Source organism: Oncorhynchus mykiss, chromosome 23 (genome assembly GCF_013265735.2).
Source record: "Oncorhynchus mykiss isolate Arlee chromosome 23, USDA_OmykA_1.1, whole genome shotgun sequence".
In the NCBI taxonomy this organism is placed as follows: Eukaryota; Metazoa; Chordata; class Actinopteri; order Salmoniformes; family Salmonidae; genus Oncorhynchus; species Oncorhynchus mykiss.
The window spans coordinates 51,545,037-51,561,882 of record NC_048587.1 but is presented as its reverse complement, the minus strand read 5'-3'; the positions used below and the strand labels follow the sequence as shown (position 1 = coordinate 51,561,882).

The window sequence follows — 16,846 nt, the reverse complement described above, 5'->3', positions numbered from 1 at the left end:
TTTCTCTGTATGTTGAACGATTGGATTACTCAAATCGATGGCACCAACTAAACAGACTTTTTGGGATGTAAAGAAGGATTTTATCTAACAAAACAGCACTACATGTTATAGCTGGGACCATTTAGATGACAAATCAGTGGATGATTTTCAAAAAGTTTTAATCGCCACTGTGCCAGTGGAAAAATAGCAGGACGCCTAGCCCCATTAATTAATGAAGACAGCTTCTCCATTCTGGAGCAGGAAATCAATAATTTCCAGGCACAGGGACATGTACTAGTCTGTTGAGAACTAAATGCCAGAACTGGACAAGAACCTGACACCCTCAGCACACAGGGGGAGGTACTACCTGGAGGTGACAGCATTCCCTCCCCCATATGCCCCCCTAGGCACAACTATGACAACATAACCAACAAAAACGGGTCACAACTTTTGCAGCTCTGTTACACACTGGGCATATACATAGTCAATGGTAGGCTTCGAGGGGAATCCTATGGTAGGTACACCTACAGCTCATCTCTTGGCAGTCGTACTGTAGACTACTTTATTATTGACCTCAACCCAGAGTCTCTCAGAACATGCACAGTCAGCCCACTGACACCACTATCAGATCACAGCACAGTTTACTTTTACAGAGCAATACTCAGTCATGAGGCATCAAAGCCAAAGGAACTGAACTGAACTGATGTGTGGAGGAGGCACCGGATAGACAGGACCGTGAAGTCGGACTGGAGGTCTCGAGCACCGAGCCTGCACAACCCTACCTGGCTGGATGCTCCCTGAAGCCAGGCCAGTGCGGCGAGGTGGAATAGCCCATACTGGGCTGTGCTGGCGAACTGGGGACACCATGCGCAGGGCTGGTGCCATGTACCCCGGCCCGAGGAGACGCACTGGAGACCAGATGCGCTGAGCTGGCTTCATGGCACATGGCTCGATGCCCACTCTAGCCCGGCCGATACGAGGCGCTGCTATGTAACGCACCGGGCTATGCCTGCGCACCGGGGACACCGTGGGCCTCACGGCATAACACGGTGCCTGCCCGATCCACCTCTCTCCACGGTAAGCACAGGGAGTTGGCTCAGGTCTCCTACCTGACTTAGCCACACTCCCCGTGTGCTACCCCCCCAATACATTTTTGGGGCTGCCTCTCGTCCCAGCCGCGCTGCCGTGCTAGCTCCTCATAACACAATGTAGTGTTTTCTTTGCAGCAATATGTGCATGAAGGCCTGATTCACACAGTCTCCTCTGAACAGTTGATGTTGAGATGTATCTGTTACTTGAACTCTGTGAAGCATTTATTTGGGCTGCAATTTCTAAGGCTGGTAACTTGAATTAACTTTTCTTCTAGAGCAGAGGTAACTCTGGGTCTTCCATTCCTGTGGCGGTACTTGTGAGAGCAAGTTTCATCATAGCGCTTAATGGTTTTTGCGACTGCACTCGAAGTATCTTGCAAAGTTCTTGAAATGTTCTGTATTACCTGACCTTCATCTCTTAAAGTAATGATGGACTGTAATTTCTCTTTGCTTATTTGAGCTGTTCTTGCCATAATATGGACTTGGTCTTTAACAAAATAGGGGGATATACAGAAGTTAGCCCTATCTTCTCACAACACAACTGATTGGCTCAAACGCATTAAGAAGGAAAGATATTCTTCAAATTAGAGAAGAAGGGACACCTGTTAACTTAAATGCATTCCAGGTGACTACCTCATGAAACTGGTTGAGAGAATGCCAAGAGTGTGAAAATCTGTCATCAAGACAAAGGGTGTCTATTTGAAGAACCTCAAATATAAAATATATTTTGATTTGTTTAACACTTCGTTTGTTGCTACACGATTCCATATGTGATATTTCATAGTTTTGATGTATTCACTATTAATCTGCAATGTAGAAAATAGTAAAAATAAAGAAAAGAAAAACCCTTGAATGATTAGGTGTTCTAAAACTTTTGACCGGTAGTGCACATAATCAAATACAAATCGTATAATCAACTACTAAAGACTACCTTCTTACAACCCTGTTCTTCTCATACTTTCCTGTCCTCTTCATACACCCCTGTTCTTCTCATACTTTCCTGTTCTCTTCATACACCCCTGTTCTTCTCATACTTTCCTGTCCTCTTCATGCACCCCTGTTCTTCTCATACTTCCCTGTCTTCCTCATACTTCCTGTCCACCATATTTCTATATTGCCGTGTCCCCTGGGTTGGATGGGACTTTGCAAGCTTTTCCACAGACGATGAGGGATATGTCAAGCTTATGAAACGCTATAGCAATAGTACAACACTATAAATCACATCAAATCAAATGTTATTTGTCACATGCGCAGAATACAACAGGTTACCGTGAAATGCTTAGCTACAAGCCCTAAACCAACAATACAGTTCAAGAAATAGAGTTAAGACAATATTTACTAAATAAACAAATAGTTTTTTTAAATACTAATAAAAAATGTAACAATAACGAGGCTGTTTACAAGGGGTAATGATAACAAGCCAATGTGCAGGGTTCCAGGTTAGTGTAGGTAATTTGTACACGTAGGTTGGGGTAAATTGACTATGTATAGATAATAAACAGCGAGTTGCAGCAGTGCAAAAGCAAAGGGAGGGGGGGGATGTCAATGTACATAGTCAGGGTGGCCATTTGATTCATTGTTCAGAAGTCTTTTGGCTTAGGGGTAGAAGCTGTTGAGGAGCCTTTTGGTCCTGTACAGCTTGCTGTGCGATAGCAGAGAGAACAGTCTATGACTTGGGTGACTGGAGTATTTGACAATATTTTTTGGGCCTTCCTCTGACACTGCTTAGTATATACAGTAAGTCCTGGATGGCAGGAAGCTTGGTTGCAGTGATGTACTGGGCCGTACGCACTACCCTCTGTAGCGCCTTATGTTCAGATGCCGAGCAGTTGCCATACCAGGCGGTGATGCAACCGGTCAGGATGCTCTCGATGGTGGAGCTGTAGATCTTATTGAGGATCTGGGGACCCATGCCAAATCTTTTCAGTCTCCTGAGGGGGAAAATATGTTGTCGTGCAGTCTTCACGACTGTCTTGGTGTGTTTGGACCATGTTAGTTAATTAGTGATGTGAACACCAAGGAACTTGAAACTCTCCGACCCACTCTACTACAGCCCCATCAATGTTAATGGTGGACTGTTCAGCCTGCCTTTCACTGTAATCCACGTTTAGCTCCTTTGACTTGCTCATACTGAGGGAGAGGTTGTTGTCCAGGCACCACACTGCCAGGTTTCTGACCTCCTCCCTATAGACTGTCTCGTCATTGTCGGTGATCAGGCCTACCACTGTTGTGTCATCAGCAAACTTAATGATGGTGTTTGAGTCGTGTTTGGCCACGCAGCCATGGGTTAACAGGGAGTGCAGGAGGTGACTATTATTGGTCCTGATGCCCTGACTGATACTGTTGTGTTGTCTGTCTGTTTATTGGTCCTGATGCCCTGACTGATATTGTTGTGTTGTCTGTCTGTTTATTGGTCCTGATGCCCTGACTGATACTGTTGTGTTGCCTGTCTGTGTATTGGTCCGGATGCCCTGACTGATACTGTTGTGTTGCCTGTCTGTGTATTGGTCCGGATGCCCTGACTGATACTGTTGTGTTGTCTGTCTGTTTATTGATCCTGATGCCCTGACTGATATTGTTGTGTTGTCTGTCTGTTTATTGATCCTGATGCCCTGACTGATACGGTTGTGTGGTCTGAGTTCTTATCTTCCTGAGGGAAGGTAGAGAACAGCAAGCAGCAGCTCCATCAACAATAGAGACAACACTGAACACACACACTCAGTCCAGTTTCGGGTGTGACGGACATGTTTGTGTCAGCTCATTGTCTCTCATCGCCCCGACATTCCATTTACACCTCCGTACGAGCACACACACACACACACACACACACACACACACACACACACACACACACACACACACACACACCGTATCCAGAGATCAGACCAATGCTTTCCACACGATAAAGATTTCCTATTTAACTCTCCCCCTCTATCTTTCATTCCCTCTCTCTCTCCCCCATCTCTCTTTGATCCCCCCCTTCTCTCTCTCTCTCTCTCAATTCAAACAACTTTATTAGCATGGGAAAAATTGTTTATCGGCAATGTTTGAACAACGTGCAAATAGTATGAAAAGTATGAAAGGAAAACCACGGAGTCAATGTGCGGAGTTGTGACAACCCTCTCACTCTGTCTGCCAAAACCACCAAGTCAATGTGGGGGGTTGTGGCAACACTCCCACTCTCTGTCTGCCGAAACCACCGAGCTACCCCATTTCTTTCTCTTTGCTCTTGTTTCCTTAATAGGATGTCGGTGGGCACTGGGGAGGGTCATCAGTGAAACAGGACACACCTCGGCTCGGGTGTGTCCCAGGGATAAATACACCTTTCTCTTTCTTGTCTCCCTCTTTGTTATAGGCTACGAGCCGGTTCGTAACAGGGTACATGTTAGCAGAGGTAATTGAGGTAATACTGTATGTACGGTGCATTCAGAAAGTATTCAGACCCATTGACTTTTTCCATATTTTTATTAAGTTACAGCCAAACAATTGATTAAATTGTTTTTTGTCCTCATCAATCAACACACAATACCACATAAGAACAACACAAAAATAGGTTTTTAGATTTTTTTAATGTATTAAAAATAGAAAACCATTAAGTTTACATATGTTCTCAGACCCTTTACTCAGTACTTTGTTGAAACAACAACTTTGGAACATCAGTTTTTGGGGAGTTTCTTCTATTCTTCTCTGCAGATCCCCTCAGGCTCTGTCAGGTTGGATGGGGAGCGTCGCTGCACAGTTATTTTCAGGTCTCTCCAGAGATCTTCGATCTGGTTCAAGTCTGGGCTCTGGCTGGGGCACTCAAGGACATTCAGAGACTTGTCCCGAAGCCACTCCTGTGTTTTCTTGGCTGTGTGCTTAGGGCCGTTGCCATGTTGGAAGGTGAACCGTCACCCCAGTCTGAGGTCCTGAGCATTCTGGAGCAGGTTTTCGTTAAGGATCTCTCTGTACTTTGTTCCGTTCATCTTTCCCTCGATCCCGACTAGTCTCTCAGTCCCTGCCACTTAAAAACATTCCCACAGCATGATGCTGCCACCACCATGCATCACCATAGGGATGGTCGCTTAACCATAAATGCATGATTGCGGAGTGCTGTAGAGATGGTTGTCCTTCCAGAAGGTTCTCCCATCTCCACAGAGGAACTCTAGAGCTCCGTAAGACTGACCATCAGGTTCTTGGTCACATCCCCCCAAAAAATGTGGTACCCTTCCACAGATCTGTACCTCAACACAATCTTGTCTCAGAGCACTACGGACAATTTCTTCGAGCTCATGGCTTGGTTTTTGCTCTTACATGCACTGTCAACTGTGGGACCTTAAATAATCAGGTGTGTGCCTTTACAAATCATGTCCAATCAATTGAATTTACCACAAGTCCACTCCAATCAAGTTGTAGAAACATCTCAAGGATTATCAATGGAAACAGGATCCAGCTGAGCTCAATTTCGACTCTCATAGCAAAGGGTCTGAATACTTATGTAAATAAGGAATTTCTGTTTTTTATTTCAAATACATACAATTTCTAAAAACCTATTTTCGCCTTGTCATCATGGGTTATTGTGTGTAGATTGATGACACAAAATATCATTTAACTCATTTTAGAATAAGGCTGTGGAAAAAGTCAAGGGTTCTGAATACTTTCTGAATGCACTGTAGATGTAAGCAGGGGTAAAGTGATAATGCATATATAATAAAGCAGCGAGTAGCAGCATAGTGAAAAAGGGGCTCAATGCAAGTAGCCCTGTTAGCCATTCCATTAACTGTTTAGCAGTCTAATTGCTTGGGATAGAAGCTGTTAAGGAGCATTTAGGACCTAGAGAGGAGGAGCCTGACAGGGCCAAAGAGAAGAGGAGCCTGATAGTGCCGAACAAGAGGAGTAGCAGCGGAGGGCTGAAGAGAGGAGGAGCCTGACAGGGCCGAAGAGAGGAGGAGCAGCGGAGGGCTGAAGAGAGGAGGAGCCTGACAGGCCCGAAGAGAGGAGGAGCAGCGGAGGGCTGAAGAGAGGAGGAGCCTGACAGGCCCGAAGAGAGGAGGAGCCTGACAGGCCCGAAGAGAGGAGGAGCCTGACAGGCCCGAAGAGAGGAGGAGCCTGACAGGGCCAAAGAGAGGAGGAGCCTGATAGTGCCGAAGAGAGAAGGAGCCTGACAGTGCCGAAGTGAGGAGGAGCCTGACAGTGCCGAAGTGAGGAGGAGCCTGACAGTGCCGAAGAGAGGAGGAGTCTGACAGTGCCAAAGAGAGGAGGAGTCTGACAGTGCCGAAGAGAGGAGGAGCCTGACAGTGCCGAAGAGAGGAGGAGCCTGACAGTGCCGAAGAGAGGAGGAGCAGGGGAGACCCGAAGAGAAGAGGAGCAGGGGATGGCTGAAGAGAAGAGGAGCAGGGGAGGGCTGAAGAGAAGAGGAGCAGGGGAGGCTGAAGAGAAGAGGAGCAGGGGAGGGCTGAAGAGAAGAGGAGCAGGGGAGGGCTGAAGAGAAGAGGAGCAGGGGAGAGCTGAAGAGAAGAGGAGCAGGGGAGGGCTGAAGAGAAGAGGAGCAGGGGAGGGCTGAAGAGAAGAGGAGCAGGGGAGGGCTGAAGAGAAGAGGAGCAGTGGAGGGCTGAAGAGAAGAGGAGCAGGGGAGGGCTGAAGAGAAGAGGAGCAGGGGAGGGCTGAAGAGAAGAGGAGCAGGGGAGGGCTGAAGAGAGGAGACAGAGTATTTTATTTTATGTATCTTCTGTATCTTCTCTCTTCACCTGTACTTCTTACTGGCTACACCTCACCTGTAAGAAGTGTGTTAGCTTGGTGCCATTTTGGATCTATAGAGGTAATTACAGTATATAGTGGCAGCACTCACCTGTACTCCTGTGAGAAACGTGTGAGCTCAGTGCCATTGTGGATCCATTTGAACTCCAGGGGCCAGCTCCCCTCTGCCATACACGTCAACACCAGCCTGTTACGCTCCAGGTGCAACTGGCTCCGCACCGGCTCCGTCTTAAAGTAGGGCGGCACGTCATCTGGAGAGGGGGGCGGGAGAAAGAGAGAAAGAGAGAGACAGAGTCACACATGGAAGATACTCACAGGTTCACAGGTGATCAATTAACAGCATCAGAAGAACAGAAAGAGAAGCAAACCTTGGTGATCATACTGTATGGGGAGAAACGTTCTGTGTAGTTGTGTGACAGCAGGGACATGCTTGTGTGTCACCCAAGTAAATCTGGACATGTTCCACAGCTCTCGCTCTCTAATCTGACTAGTAACAGTAGGCCACAGTCTGCTGACTAGTAAAAGTGGGCAACAGTCTGCTGACTAGTAACAGTGGACCACAGTCTGCTGACTAGTAACAGTGGGCCACAGTCTGCTGACTAGTAACAGAGGGCCACAGTCTGCTGACTAGTAACAGTGGGCCACAGTCTGCTGACTAGCAACAGTGGGTCACAGTCTGTTGACTAGTAACAGTGGGACACAGTCTGCTGACTAGTAACAGTGGGCCACAGCCAGCTGACTAGTAACAGAGGGCCGCAGCCAGCTGACCTGTAACAGAGGGCCTCAGCCTGCTGACTAGTAACAGTGGGCCACAGTCTGCTGACTAGTAACAGAGGGCCACAGCCCGCTGACTAGTAACAGAGGGCCACAGCCCACTGACTAGTAAAGAGGGCCTCAGCCTGCTGACTAGTAACAGAGGGCCACAGCCTGCTGACTAGTAATAGAGGGCCGCAGTCTGCTGACTAGTAACAGAGGGCCACAGTCTGCTGACTAGTAACAGAGGGCCAGCCTACTGACTAGTAACAGAGGGCCACAGTCTGCTGACTAGTAACAGTGGGCCACAGTCTGCTGACTAGTAACAGTGGGCCACAGTCTGTTGACTAGTAACAGTGGGCCACAGTCTGCTGACTAGTAACAGTGGGCCACAGTCTGCTGACTAGTAACAGAGGGCCGCAGCCAGCTGACTAGTAACAGAGGGCCTCAGTCTGCTGACAAGTAACAGAGGGCCACAGTCTGCTGACTAGTAACAGAGGGCCAGCCTGCTGACTAGTAACAGAGGGCCACAGTCTGCTGACTAGTAACAGACACACATACATGAGTGCAAATACAAACACACACGCACGCACACACGCACACACACACACACACACACACACACACACACACACACACACACACACACACACACACACACACACACACACACACACACACACACACACACACACACACACACACACACACACACACACAAACACACAAGCATGCAGACTTACACAAACATACACACACACACACAAGTGAGCAGACTCATAGACACACACACAAGCACAGACTTACTAACACAGACAGCCGCACAGACCAAGGGTTGCGGGGTCGACACCCTTCTACGTCCTTGGGCATAGCTGTGAAGTGGTTGTTTCTGGTGAAATTCCTGATAATTTGGTCCAATTATGCTAGGTATTTGGGTTTGGCCTTCGTAAGAACAACACATATGCATAAAATAGCTCATCCCTGCTGTTAAATATGGTGGTGGATCTTTGAAGTTATGGGGCTATATTGCTTCCACTGGTCCTAGAGCCCTTGTTAAGGACAACGGCATCATGAACTTTATCAAGTACCAGGACATTGGCTGCCTCTACCAGGAGGCTGAAACTTGGCCGCAAGTGGATCTTCCAGTAAGACAATAACCCCAAGCACACATCTAAAAATAATATGGTTAATTGACTACATAATCAACATTTTACAATGGCCATCTAAATCTCTCGACTGGAACCCCAATGAAAATAGGCAGTTTGAATTGAAGAGAGCAGTCCATCAGTACAGACAAAGGATATCAAGGACCTGAAAATATTCTGTATAGAACAATGGTCTAAAATCCCTCCCAATGTGTTCTCCAATCTCATAAAACATTTAGATGGATTTAGATAAAGCACAGGGGAGTGTGCTGGATTACTGAAAACAGGGGAAGGTGCTGGATTACTGAAAACAGGGGAAGGTGCTGGATTACTGAAAACAGGGGAGGGTGCTGGATTACTGAAAACAGGGGAAGGTGCTGGATTACTGAAATCAGGGGAGGGTGCTGGATTACTGAAAAGAGGGGAGGGTGCTGGGTTACTGAAATCAGAGGAGGGTGCTGGTGTACTGAAAACAAGGAAGGGTGCAACATTACTGAAACAGGAGAGGGTGCTGGATTACTCAAAACAGGGGAAGGTGCTGGATTACTCAAAACAGGCGCTCCAGCAGGTGTATTTCACTGGTCACCCCCAAAGCCAACACTTGCTTTGGCCTCCTCTCCTTTCAGTTCTCTGCTGCCAATGACTGGAACGAACTGCAAAAATCACTGAAGCTGGAGTCTTATATCTCCCTCTCTAACTTGAATCATCAGCTGTCAGAGCAGTTTACCAAAAACTGTACCAGTACATGGCCAATCTGTAATTAGCACACCCAACTACCTCATCCCCACATTGTTATTTATCCCATTGTTCTATTGCACCCCCTCCATGGACAATTTATTGCCTTACCTCCCTACTCTTCTACATTTGTACACACTTTAATTTGATATTTTTATTGTGTTATTGACTGTACGTTTGTTTATGTGTAACTCTATGTTGTTGTTTTTGTCGCACTGCTTTGCTTTATCTTGGCCAGGTCGCAGTTGCAAAGGAGAACTTGTTCTCAACTGGACTACCTGGTTAAACAAAGGTGAAATAAATACATAAAAATAAACATGCCACTATTGTAGATTCTCAAATTGAATTACAAAATAAAGTTAATTCTGGAAGTATTTTGATGGTGATTGTTTGGTTGCATAAACATGATCAGTGCTTTCCCCCACAATGTTGGCCTTTAAATTGGCATTAATACAGAGGATAGGTTACTGCTGCTGGTCAATGGTCAGAGTCTGGGCTGCCTCTGACTGGGAAGATAAACAGTTTCACTTGAGCCTACTGCCTGAGGTTAATAGAAACAGCCCTTCTCCAATTCTGTAGCCTACTAGAAACAAGATATTTATGGTTTATGATATTACAAAATAGCCCAATTTAACCGTTACCAACCACTCCTTTGAGAAATAGTGCTCAAACGGCAATAGAAACTTTCTCCATTTAAAAAAAAACATAATTTTCGACATAATTCTTATTCGTGTTTATGAATTTCAGGGTTTGTTAAGAAAAGAGAAGAGCGCAATGGAGAGTTCACATTGCAGATCTATGTTCTCCTAAGAAGCTGTACTCAACTTTTATTCCCTCCACAAACCATGCTTCTGAGGATCGGGCCAAACCAAAATTATAATTTGCGGCTGGGGAATCCAATGGTAAAGTGAAGAAATTAGTAGCACTGTGTGAGGTAAATACACAGAAAACCAGTAGCTGCCTGCCACTTTACAGTATGAAAATAATTTCCTATCAATCACATGAATTATTGAGATGGTCAAATTGACCTGACTCTAATATTGGAGGGGTCATGACACTTGCCTGGCTCAGAGTCACTCACACACAGAAGCGCAGACTCACTCACTGACACGCAGGTGGGCAGACTCAGACTCACTCACACACACACACACACACCTCCATCAAATAAGCTCCAATCCACCTCACTGTCATACTCCCTTGTGGTTCTGATAGCTCACTCTTGATAGATGGTACTACAATTAAGACCTTGTGCTTGATGATCATTGTTAATATAGACCAATTTAATTGGATGGATGGATTATATAATTTTCTAATGATCTAATAATCAATAATTGAAATTAAACTGTCAAAATGATCTATTGGCTTGCTTTTTTGCACTCCTATTTTGGCTCCACCAATCCAACGTAGGTAGGTTAGCAAGACAGATAAAAGAAAGAGGGGAAGATGGAGAGAACATAAAGACATCCAGTCTATAAAGAGAGAAGACTGGTAGGCAGGATGATGTGGGTTAGACGAGGCTTCTATAGATAGTTTCACAGCCTCCTTAGTGTGGTTAAAGAAGGGGAAAGGAACTACACATAGAAGACCCACGCCGAGAGGACGTACATCCAGACTACAGCAGCACATCCACACCCCCACCCCAAACAATAAACACCCCCCCAAGTGAACCACGCCCACCCCATTTAGAACCCCTCAGATCAGACCTCACAAATACTTCACTATCTTATCCTGGAATATCTAAGGCCCGAGGTCATCTGCCTTTGGCCTAAAGAGCAGGAACCTGGACTTCATCAAAGAAATCAGAAATACAGAAATTGTCATCCTACAAGAAACATGGTATAGAGGAGATGGACCCACTGGTTGCCCTCTATGTTACAGAGAGCTGTTAGTCCCACCCACCAAACTACCAGGTATCAAACAGGGAAAGTTTGAAAATAAAAGACTCTAGGAGCTCAGATGCAAAAATGGAATTATCAACGTTTCGACAGCCAAGCTGTCTTCATCAGGGTATAATCACAAACACTGCGGGATGACTCGTTTATATAGTGTCAAAAGACACAGGTGTCTGTAATCATGGCCAAGAGTGGCCTAATGTCATTGGTTAATTATCAAATTTTAAAATGTCATACAAAGAACAGCATACAAACAACAAATGGATAGCATACGATCATAGATTAATTTGACTACACAAGCTTACAAACAATTACAGTACAATGGCAAAGTCACAATAATCACAAGAATTGCTTCAGATCAAAGTCTACGTTGAGACCGAAGGGAGCATGGGTCTTTAAGTTAAAGATCCAGGCAGCCTCTCATTTTAACAATACATTATCAAGGTCACCCCCTCTCCTAGGGAGGGTGACATGTTCGATGCCAATATAACGCAGAGACGAAATCGAGTGGCCTGCCTCCAAGAAGTGGGCCGCAACTGGATTAAAGTAAAGTTTTTACACCTAATGGTGCTACGATGCTCTGAGATACGTACTTTTAATTTGCGCTTTGTTTTACCTACATCATTTTTACCACAAGGACAAGTTATAAGATAAATAACTGCCTTTGTGTAGCACATAATAACACCTTTGATTGGGATCGATTTCCATGTTTGTGGGTGTTTGAAGGATCTACATTTATAAGTGCCATTGCATTGAGCACAGCGATTACATTTGAAATTTCCATCCAATAGGGGCGCAAATAGACGTAGTTCAGGAATATCTTGGGGTGGTAAATCAGAGTGTACCAATTGGTCTCTGAGATTTCTGCCCCGCGAGAATACGACCAAGGGAAGGTCCAAAAACACATTACCGAGACTATCATCGGATTTTAGGATGTGCCAATGTTTGTGAACAATTCCCTTAATTTGTTCAGAGCACTTTGAATAGCTGGTAGTTAGAACAAAATGGATGGAAATTACAAATGTAATGGCTGTGCTCAATGCAATGGCACTTATAAATGTCCTATGACCTTGAAAAAGGTCATGTCTCGTTTTGTTTTGAATTTTCTCAATGGCAATATTAATCTGATCATTCTTGTAGCCCCTCTCCTTGAACTTTCTTTGCGTCTCAGCCATATTTCTGTCGAAATCTGATTGTTTTTTGCAAATTCTTTTGATTCGACAGAATTGGCTGTAGGGCAAACTATTTTTCAAGGGAAGTGGGTGACAACTATCAGCCCTCAACAAACTGTTACGATCAGTAGGCTTCCTGTAAAGATCAGTGTATAGAACATTATCTTCACACAAGATCAGAAGATCAAGAAAACTGATTTGACATGTATCAGATTGCATAGTAAATCTCAGATGCTCAGAACAGGAGTTGAGAAAAGCATAAAACGCCTGGAGCTGTTTTGCGTCACCCCTCCATAGAACAAAAATATCATCAATATACCGTTTCCAAATAATGATGTGAGGCAAGAAAACATTTTTGAGAGGATTGAAAATAGACTGTTTCCCCATGTAACCCACATACAAATTAGCATAGTTAGGAGCCAAGGGGGATCCCATAGCAGCACCTTTCGTCTGAATAAAGAAATTATTTAGAAACATGAAATAGTTATGCGTGAGTACTATTTCAGCCAATGTTATAATGCATGCACTGGAAGGTAGTTCATTAGGGTCACGTTGCAGAAGAAAATGTTCCATAGGACTCAGAGGGTATGCTAATTTGGTATAGTGCAGACCTAACTCACTCTATTAACCTTCCTGTTGTGTTTGTTTCATGTTAATTCATTCTGTGTTCCCAGTCCAAAATGACCGGCCTATTACAGCTGATAAAAATCCATAATAGTACATATTATCACCTAATGTGGTGTTAGATCTTTTTATCAACTTAAGTTCTTGTGAACATTACAAGTTTTGATATTCTATTTGCTATTTATGGCCTGTAGGCCTCATAACTCCTTTTTGATTAAAGAAAAATAATTATTATTTTGACTATAACAAATAGTCAGATGAAACATATTGTGCTTTTATCACAAACTACTTTATGTCAAAGATTATCAAGAACTCTCTCCTTCTCACCAGTGTCATGATCATAGATATGATCAAGAGCCTTACATACAGTGTATCATTTGGTCATTGTGCTGCCACAGAAAGAATTGTGAGCAAGGCCTCAAAAAAGCTTTATATTATATACCAGAGCTACAAGAAAAGTTCTGTATATTATTGAAACAATGTTGCGATTGTTTTTGAGAATGCCAACAGGTGTGGTTCCCGTGGGGGAATGATTCTATTGGGGAAAGGTTCCCGTGGGGGTTGCATTGGAAGCCAAGAAGGGGAGTGAGGTTTGTGTGTGTGTGTGTGTGTGTGTGTGTGTGTGTGTGTGTGTGTGTGCACTCAAACACACATGCATGTGGGGGTCTGGGAGAGGAAGTGTGTCCATCTGATGAATGGGCAAGTTCCTGAACTCTACTAATTGTAGTCTCACCCATTCATTTCTAATGAACCCATTCATCAATGACCGGGAACACCACAGGTGTAATAAAGTTAAATAAAACACCCAAAATGAAATTAAATTCATCAAAATGTATTTCAGATGCCTTGTCTGGACAGTCATGGAACCTTATGACAATCAGATTAAATTAACTACATATTTCAGAGAGAGAACTTGTAACTCAGTCCAATTTGACCGGAACACAGCAGGAGGGTTAAATTAATCAAAACAGTAACATTTTACATTTGGCTAGAAATTCAAAAGGAAATCATCTCAACAGAGGAAAATGTAATCCTGTGTGCTACCTATATACCCCCATGGGAATTCCCATACTTTAATGAAGACATCTTCTCCATCATGGAGGGGGAAATCAAGTATTTTCCAGGTCCAGTGACATGTACTTGTCTGTGGTGACCTAAATGCCAGAACACAGGGATAAACACCTACCTGGAGGTGACAGCATTCCCTCACCCATATTTTTTTGTTTGTTATTTTCAATGACAGCCTAGGAACAGTGGGTTAACTGCCTTGTTCAGGGGCAGAATGATAGATTTTATATTGTCAGGTCAGGGATTTGATCTTGCAACCTTTCGGTTACAAGTCCAACACTCTAACCAGTAGGCTACCCTGCCACCCTATGCACAACTATGACCACATAACCAACAAAAACATGTCACAACTCCGGCAGCTCTGTTGTACGCTGGGCATGTACATAGTCAATGGTAGGCTTCGAGGGGACTCCTACGGTAGGTACATATATAGCTGATCAAGAGATCAGTACGGGAGTACTGTAGACTACTTTATTATTGACCTCAACCCAGAGTTTCTCAGAGCGTTCAAAGTCAGCCCACTGACACCCCTATCAAATCACAGCAAAATCACAGTCTACCTGAACAGAGCAATAATCAATCATGAGTCAGCAAATAATAATATTAATAAATGCTATAGATGGTAGGAAAGTAGTGTGGAAACCATCCAAAACACAGTTAGGCAACAACAAATTCAATCCCTTTTAGACAACTTCCTGGACAAAATGTTCCACTGTAATAGTGAAGGTGTAAACATGGTAGTAGGAAACCTAAACAGTATTCAACTTTTCAGCTTCCCTATCAAATCTAAAAAATATATATACAAAAATTTAAGAAAATTAACAACAATGACAATGGATTGATGAAGAATTCAAAAACCTATTAAAGAAATTGAGAAACCTATCCAACCAAAAACATAGAGACCCAGAAAAGTTGAGCCTACGCCTTCACTATGGTTAATCACTAAAACAATACATAAATACACTATGGAAAAAGAAGGAATAGCATGATGAAATCAGCTCGATGTTATTAAAGAATTCATAGACTCTAACCACCATAGACTCTAAAACACTCAACAACACAAAGAGTTTTCTATGCAAAATGGAGACGTATGGGTAAACCACTTCTCCAATATTTTTGGCGCTTCAACAAAGAACAAACAAAAACATATACATGATCAAATACAAATCTTAGAGTCAACTATTGAAGACTACCAGAACCAACTGGATCCCCCAATTACATTGAATGAACTACAGGACAAAATACAAACCCTCCAACCCAAAAAGGCCTGTGGTGTTGATGGTATCCTCAATGAAATGATAAAATATACAGACCAATTCTAATTGGCTATACTAAAACTATTTAACATCATCCTTAGCTCTGGCCTCTTCCCCAATATTTGGAACAAAGGACTAATCACCCCAATCCACAAGTGGAGACAAATTTGATCCCAATAACTACAGTGGGACACGCGTCAACAGCAATCTTGGGGAAATCCTCTGCATTATCATTAACAGCCGACTAGTTCATTTCCTCAGAGAAAACAATGTACTGAGCAAATGTCAAATTGACTTTTTACCAAAATACCATACGACAGACCACATATTTACCCTGCACATCCTATTTGACAAAAAAAAAAACGAAAACCAAGGCAAAGTCTCCTCATGTTTTGTTGATTTCAAAAAAGCTTTTGACTCAATTTGGCATGAAAGTATGCTATACAAATTGATAGAAATTGCTGTTGGGGAAAAAACATACAACATTAGCAAAACCGTGTACACAAAAAACAAGTGTGTGGTTAAAATGTGCAAAAACACTCACATTTATTTTCACAGGGCCGTGGTGTGAGACAGGGATGCAGCTTAAGCCCCACCCTCTTCAACATATATATCAACAAATTGGCGAGGGCACCAGAACAGTCTGCAGCACCCGGACGCACCCTAATAGAATCTGAAGTCAAATGTCTACTGTTTGCTGTTTGCTGATGATAGTGTGTTTCTGTCACCAACCAAGGAAGGCCTACAGCAGCACCTAGATATTCTACACATATTCTGTCAGACCTAGGCCCTGACAGTAAATCTCAGTAAGACAAAAATAATGGTGTTCCTAAAAAGGTTCAGTTGCCAGGACCACAAATACAAATTCCATTTTGACACCGTTGCCCTAGAGCACACAAAAACGATGCAAATCTCGCCACAGGTAACTTCCATAAAACTGTGAACGAGCTGAGAGACAAGGCAAGAAGGTCCTTCTATGCAAACAAAAGGGACATCAAATTTGACATACCAATTAGAATCTGGCAAAAATACTTGAATCAGTTATAATGTATAAGCAATTGGCCTTTATGGTTGTGAGGTTTGGGTTCCGCTCACCAAACATAAATTCACAAAATGGGACAAACACCAAATTAAGAATCTGCATGCAGAACTCTACAGAAAATATACGCTGTGTACAACGTAAACAACAAATAATGCATGCAGAGCAGAATTAGGTCTGAACAAATTATAAAAATTCCGAAAACAGCTATAAAATTCTACAACCACCTAAAATGATGTGATTCCCAAACCTTCCATAACAAAGCCGTCACCTACAGAGAGATGAACCTGGAGAAGAGTCCCCTAAGCAAGCTGGTCATGGGGCTCTGTTCACAAACATAAACACACCCCACAGAG

General features: G+C 43.6%; 1 protein-coding gene across 1 annotated transcript in view; it reads right to left on the bottom strand.

Annotated features, from left to right (window-relative positions):
• The window catches only part of LOC110503029 (protein sidekick-2), a 396,532-nt gene that overhangs the window by 147,523 nt on the left and 232,163 nt on the right, over positions 1 to 16,846 (bottom strand). The window contains exon 2 of the mRNA XM_036960765.1: positions 6,898 to 7,057. Within this exon, the coding sequence (XP_036816660.1) occupies positions 6,898 to 7,057 (160 nt within the window). The remainder of the gene's footprint in view (positions 1 to 6,897; positions 7,058 to 16,846) is intronic.